General features: G+C 39.7%; 1 protein-coding gene across 1 annotated transcript; it reads right to left on the bottom strand.

The window, feature by feature from the left end:
• Positions 1–154: 154 nt before the first annotated feature.
• LOC109953669 (neprilysin-like) lies at positions 155–5,978 on the bottom strand. Its single transcript, XM_020589137.1, has 3 exons — positions 5,889–5,978; positions 2,423–2,551; positions 155–442 (listed from the first exon to the last, which is right to left on the bottom strand). Exons 1-3 carry the CDS (start codon positions 5,964–5,966, stop codon positions 422–424), a joined length of 228 nt encoding a protein of 75 aa, XP_020444793.1. The 5' UTR covers positions 5,967–5,978; the 3' UTR covers positions 155–421.
• Between the last annotated feature and the right edge of the window lie 108 nt (positions 5,979–6,086).

Raw genomic sequence — 6,086 nt, 5'->3', positions numbered from 1 at the left:
GAGACACCTGATGTGATGTGGCACCAACTGACAAAATGGAGGAAATCATGTCATAATTTGCATCTCTAAAAACATCACAGCTAATTTCCAAACGGGCATTACTTCATAACCTGACCACATATTCTTAGTCTAAGTTTACTTGCCAGAAAAAAATCTCAAAACTTTATAAAGTGGCATGATACCAGGAGACACCTGATGTGATGTGGCACCAAATGACAAAATATAGGAAATCATGTCATAATTTATTCATTTCATTGTGTTTATTAGGCACCATGGACACATTTCTTTGCTCCAACATGAAGTAGCAGACCTCTTCACTTGGACCCTGCTGCAGGAGGAGATTCCATCTCCAGTCTGCTCTCTCTGGTCACCTGCTGACTCCTCCTGTGAGTCATGCTTTCCTCCTCTTTGTCAGTCGGTGTCACGGGACAGCAAGTGTCTCCTGTTGTGTGTATGGAAACATAGGTCCTAGTTTGAAGTTAGCCTGAGGCAGGATGGATATAACCTTTTAGGGCTAAAATATGTCAGTGTTTATATTTTAAGAAACTGTTTAACTTCAAATGTATGTGACTGTCTATGGCCTGATCCATACTCTAGGTGACATGTACGCTTGTAAGCCTGGGTTGTTTGAGTCAGCCAGGGAGTTGCCCTGTATCCTAACAACATTAATATTTCTAGTACATATGTACCAATTCCAATTTTTTTGGCAGATTCCAATTTCCAGTTTTTAAAAATCTGACCTGCCGATTCCGATTTTGTCCGATTGAGATTTTCTTTTTTCCTAAGAACTATAATTGACAGCATACACAGACATTTTTGTAACTGTGATGAGGAGGTTTGGACGTAGTTTACCCTTCTCCAGTGTGTTTCTCTAGGCTCCTCTGTGCACTTTTCGTACACCAAGGGCTTCCAGTGCTTGAGTGAACATACGCCTGGCACAGACACGAGGGCAAGCCTCACTCAAGATGCTAAATGTTGCACACGCTACGCTTTTGGTCTGTGCCACTGCATGTGCAATGTGGCAAAGACCAAATGTGGCACGTGCCTCTAAATCTGATCAGCATAGAACTGAAAATCTCAGAGTGATCGGCTTGGCCACCAGTCATGCTGAAAACTAGCCATTTCTGATCTCCACCACTCAATTGGTGCGTCTCTAATTTCTAGGATATTTTTGTGAGGGTCCTCTAAAATATAACATTATGCTGCTCTGAATCCTTTTCATTTTTTTCATTAAATTCACTTTTCACATTAAAATAGTCTATTTGTAGCTTGTTGAGTGAAAATCAGAAAAAGGCTGTCCATGAATCAAGGCCAATGGAACCAGGACGATCATGTAGCAGTGCTGCCTTCTCTATCATTACACACACACATAAACGCTGACATCCGCCATCCAATTCTGATTTTATTGTTGCTTGCACTATACATTGTGTGATAAAAAATAATTCAACGAAGGGAGGCATACATAGTCTACTCAGTCTAAATGTATCATGATAATTTGCTTTAGAAATTATTTCCCATTGCCACCACTAATCCACTATCTTTTGATTAGATTTAATTACTCCTTTTCCAAGTTACAAACAATGTAATTTCCAATTTGCCCAAAAACTGCATGAGCCATTTGTGGCTTTCTTGATTATTTATTTTGATTATTATCACCACTGCATTTGTCTGTAGTGTAAGTAGCATTTTGCTCTTGTAGCTACTGGTCAAAGTGGAGTTAATTTTAAATTCATTTACTATTTGGTAGTTCAATCTAATAATCTCTCTTACAATAAATTGTACTTGCATGTTCAAAGTAGGTGCGTGTCACTTTTCACAAACACAAACACACAGACAGACATGTTTTACTCAGCATGTGATCTGAGATAGACATGCTAGAGTAGGCAAAGGTCCAGAAGATGACAGGGATTTACAGTGTGAGACAGTCAGCATACGACAGATGCACATGGCCACACACACAGTCTGACTCACATACTGCAAAGCACACACATACATACACACAGAGTTGAGCTCTACAATGTGGGTGGTGTGGGTATGATAACAAAGACACCTTGTTCAGCTGCTTACAATAATTTGGTGGCGACACAAGCACAAAGTGACAAAAACACAGGTTAGTAAGAAACAAAAATACACTCAGTGGGATGCACCTGAAGCATGTTCTCATACTGTTAAATCTGAATGACTGAATGCACAGACACTCTCACACTGTTACTGTGAAAACCCAGGTCCTGCCTTTCATTTCAGTGATTCTATACCAAGTTACAAGTGTAAATATACAAGAAAACAAGGCAAGTATGTATTTCATAGAATGTACTAATATAGAAGTTCCTCTTGATAGAATATGTCATACTTTTTGTAATCCTTCATGAAATCAAATCCAGTATAATAATAATAAAAAAAGTATAATTCACCCTCTACTGACCAGTTCTTTGCTCTTTTCAGAGAAAGCTTCTTGTACATACAGTCGTCCTACAGCATTGTCCATGTTGCTGTTGACATAAAGTGCACATTGTCGCCACACTGCTGCCTCTGACGTTGTACCAGACAGAGCCTGCAGGGAAAGTAACAAGGCACAGATCAATTAGAGGTGCAGGATAAAGCACTCAGCACATCGGCTAAGGAGGCTCATGGCAATTTTTATTTGCACCTTCATTATGAATTACCATTACACTTAGGACTATAAGAAATACGGCAGGAGGGAAGGGATTATATTAGGAAGAGGGTTAGGATTAGTAAGAGTTATAAAAGTGCAGGCAGAATATGAATGGCGCTGAGTATACACATGAGGTAATGTATATTTTAGAGGATGACTGCTACCTTTGTTATTGAAGTACATGTAGCAAGAAACTGCACCGTAGAATAATTTTGAATTTCTTACATATAGTGTTATTCACCGAGGTACCAACAAGCCATACAAGCAACATGGCTTTAGGGACATCATTGTTATTCACTCCACTACCTCCAAATTTGAAAAAGCTCAGCCACTGGATGGATTGTCATGGGACTGTATGTGGATATTCATGGTCTCCAGAAGATCCTGCTGAGTTTTGAGACTTTTTGACTGACATTTTTATTTTTGTGTTAAATGTTTTGACACCTGCCTGACAAATAGCTATGAAATATTATTACAGACTATAAGTACAGACTTTCACGTTTCCCCTAGGATTAACTATAATAACTTGGGTGATACCTTAAAGGATAGCTGGCAGGTCAGCTGGCAAGTTGCTTGCATGTATATGTGTATGCACTTAGCTGTAATGACAACCCCAGGCAGCTATATCTTGTATTTGCTTTCTTTCTGACTCAGAGATAGGTGGGAAAAAAAAAGATTTAACTGAATTCATGTTTATTCTGAGCACTTTCAGAGGCTAACATGAATGCCTCAAAGACTGCTATTTAATACATATTCTCGTTTCCTAGACACAATGAGTTTCCTGTATTAATACATATTCTCGTTTCCTAGACACTCTACAATGAGGTATTGATAGTAAAAATAACACTGGCTATAGAGCCACTAAACCCATTTTTAGGATAAATACAGCTGGTTCAAATAAATCAAAGTTATCCTTAAAGAATTTGTTAAAGTTTTTTTGCCATTTTCAAAAAAACATTGATGTGCTCGTATGTTCTTGAGAATGGGTCTTGTCGCTGTAGCTATACATACTCTCCACACTGTCCCTGTGTGAAAATGCTCTCCAAAGTTCAGTGGACACTCAAATGAAACAGTCTCACTAAGCTCAATTGTGTCAATATCTTCCATTTAAGACAGGTTTCCTTTGTTTTTGCTGGATAGCAGTGAAAACGGCCTGAACATCATTGCAGCTTTTTCTCCTGTTGTACACCAAACCCTCTCACTTTGTTCCTACCTCATCTGTGCTGTTTGTGTGTGAGTGAGGGCTCTGCTCCTGGGTGGATCATTGTGTCTTAGGTATAGGTGTCGCTATGTGACTGGCTGGATTCAGGGGAAGTGTCTGCAGCTGACTGGGCCTATCACGACACATGCTGACCTTTAAAAAGGCACGGTTCCCAGCACTCTGGTTGGCAGCTCTGACAGCACCATGTTTTTCTGTCATTGGTCTCCAAAACCCTTTGATTAGTACTGTGTGCTTAGTATTATATTGCTGGCCCTGGTGCCACAGAGTGAATGAGCATTTTCTACATACTACTGTTTTCTCATGTTTTTCTGGTTATAGAGTTTTCTTACTTTAGTAAATGACTTTTGTTCTGTTTGTCTCAGCCTGGGATTAGTCAGCACTTTTTGTGATGTAATCTTTTGTAGTTCTGGCCTTGGCTCACCCTGAGGTGCTCTGTTGTATATTGCTTCAGCTCTGTGTCACTATTTCATTTATAAAATTTTATTTATTTATTTTTAAGTAATGTATTATTTCACTTATTTGCAGTTCGGTATTGGATTCTGGTTTGAGGACCGGGGAGCGACACACCTTGAGTTGAGTTTCCACCAGAAAGTTCCTGGTGCTTTTTATTTTCTGGATCAAAAGCCCAAGAACTGTGCCTGGGGTAAAAGGCACCGTGATGTGCATTTCCACAGCAGGGCTGAAGCAAGTGTATTTTTATTTACTCGCCGAGGTTTTACCACATGTACAGTAATTAATGACTGTAATGATTAACACTCACTTCAGCCAATGTCATGCTCTGCCCCACAGCTTCTGCCTGCTGTGCTTCATATGTGTGGAGGTGCTGAGCACAGTATTCAGGTCAAACACTAGGAAAAGCCATTCCACAACCTAGTACTGGGAAGTTCAATTCTTACGGTTACCCAGCGTATGTACAGGTTACTAGGCAACATGAATCAAACCTTTCAAGTTTTTCAGTATCCAGTACATGTGCCTATATAGCTACTACGTATCAGACAAGCTGTGTGCTGCCTGATTGGGATGACATGAAAGTAAAGCATTTTTAATCCTCCCATTGGTATCGGCATTATTTAGCTGATCCTGTACAACATCACAGAATGACTTATTTTCTTATATTGTTGATTATTATTTTTATATTATTATTTTATATTTCCAAGTGAATAAGCTGCTGGTTTCAAAACACATTTACAGCCTATGTTGTGCAATAATAGCTTATCATATTTTATTTCGTAATATAACATCGCAACAGTGTTTTCAAAAATCCATCGATAATATCAAGAACTGTGTGTACACTATGGGTGTAATATGGTGTCTGTGGCACACACACATAGCTAAGGTTAAGGTAACGCCGAGGGTAAACATTTGCCATAGGCTAACAAGCTAAGGCTAACAGCTAACAAGAGTGGATCTACTCTACTGTACCTCTGGTGCATGAACAAAGGAGAGAGCCCTGCTCCCATGTGCAGCAGGGCAGATATAGGAAGTGTGGCAGGATAGTGAGTTTGGGGGAAAGGCACATCTCCTGCTGCACTGCTTCAAGCTAAACTTTGTCAGACAGTACTTCTGTATTTTTAACTCTATTAATGGTTGAAATGCTTACATTTATTTAGCTGGTAGTTAGCTTGGCATCATATAAAAAAGAGAATGTGAAAGTTTTTGTCACAGGCTGACTTTTGCATGCAACATATGGCTATTTCCTGGGGTCAGCATGTGCTAGTGTAAACTTTATTTGTATACTGATTTGTTCATTCTGGAACAGCACTACCACAAACACCTGGACCAAATGTTCTAATCCACTAATCTCACTCACCGGTTTCTTCATATAGGCCTACTGATAAATTGCTCCTTACAAATTGAAAACCCAAGGAGCTGGGAGTCATTTGCATCAGTGCAACCAGATCATTTTTCACATTGGCACACTCAGATTTTTACTTGCGTACGAAAGTGAAATGCTTGCACTCTAGAGCCCTGTATTTGACCAGTCAGCGATGTTCCACACTCCTGGGAGTGTACCTTTCGGAAGGCTTTCCTGGTCTCCCTGTAAGGTCTGCTCAGGTGAACCACCATGTTCATAGCAAAACGCCACACCATGTAGTTCTGCAGATCCCTGTGAGAAGAGGAAGAATGTTAAAAGAAAACCCTCCCACTCACACAGAGCCACAATATATTAGTAATGAGTGATCAGCTGTTTTTATTGCATACTGAACTCCC

This window comes from Monopterus albus, unplaced genomic scaffold (assembly GCF_001952655.1).
Source record: "Monopterus albus unplaced genomic scaffold, M_albus_1.0 scaffold971.1, whole genome shotgun sequence".
In the NCBI taxonomy this organism is placed as follows: domain Eukaryota; kingdom Metazoa; phylum Chordata; class Actinopteri; order Synbranchiformes; family Synbranchidae; genus Monopterus; species Monopterus albus.
This window is presented reverse-complemented; position numbering and strand designations above follow the sequence as displayed.

Bases quoted from the DNA above. Each gene is read 5' to 3' on its own strand.
- LOC109953669 (XM_020589137.1), bottom strand. From the start codon at position 5,966: ATGGTGTGGCGTTTTGCTATGAACATGGTGGTTCACCTGAGCAGACCT. The intron at 2,552-5,888 runs GTACACTCCCAG...CTTTCCCTGCAG, and splicing joins CCAGGAAAGCCTTCCGAAAG to GCTCTGTCTGGTACAACGTC. The intron at 443-2,422 runs GTCAGTAGAGGG...TACACACAACAG, and splicing joins CTGAAAAGAGCAAAGAACTG to GAGACACTTGCTGTCCCGTG.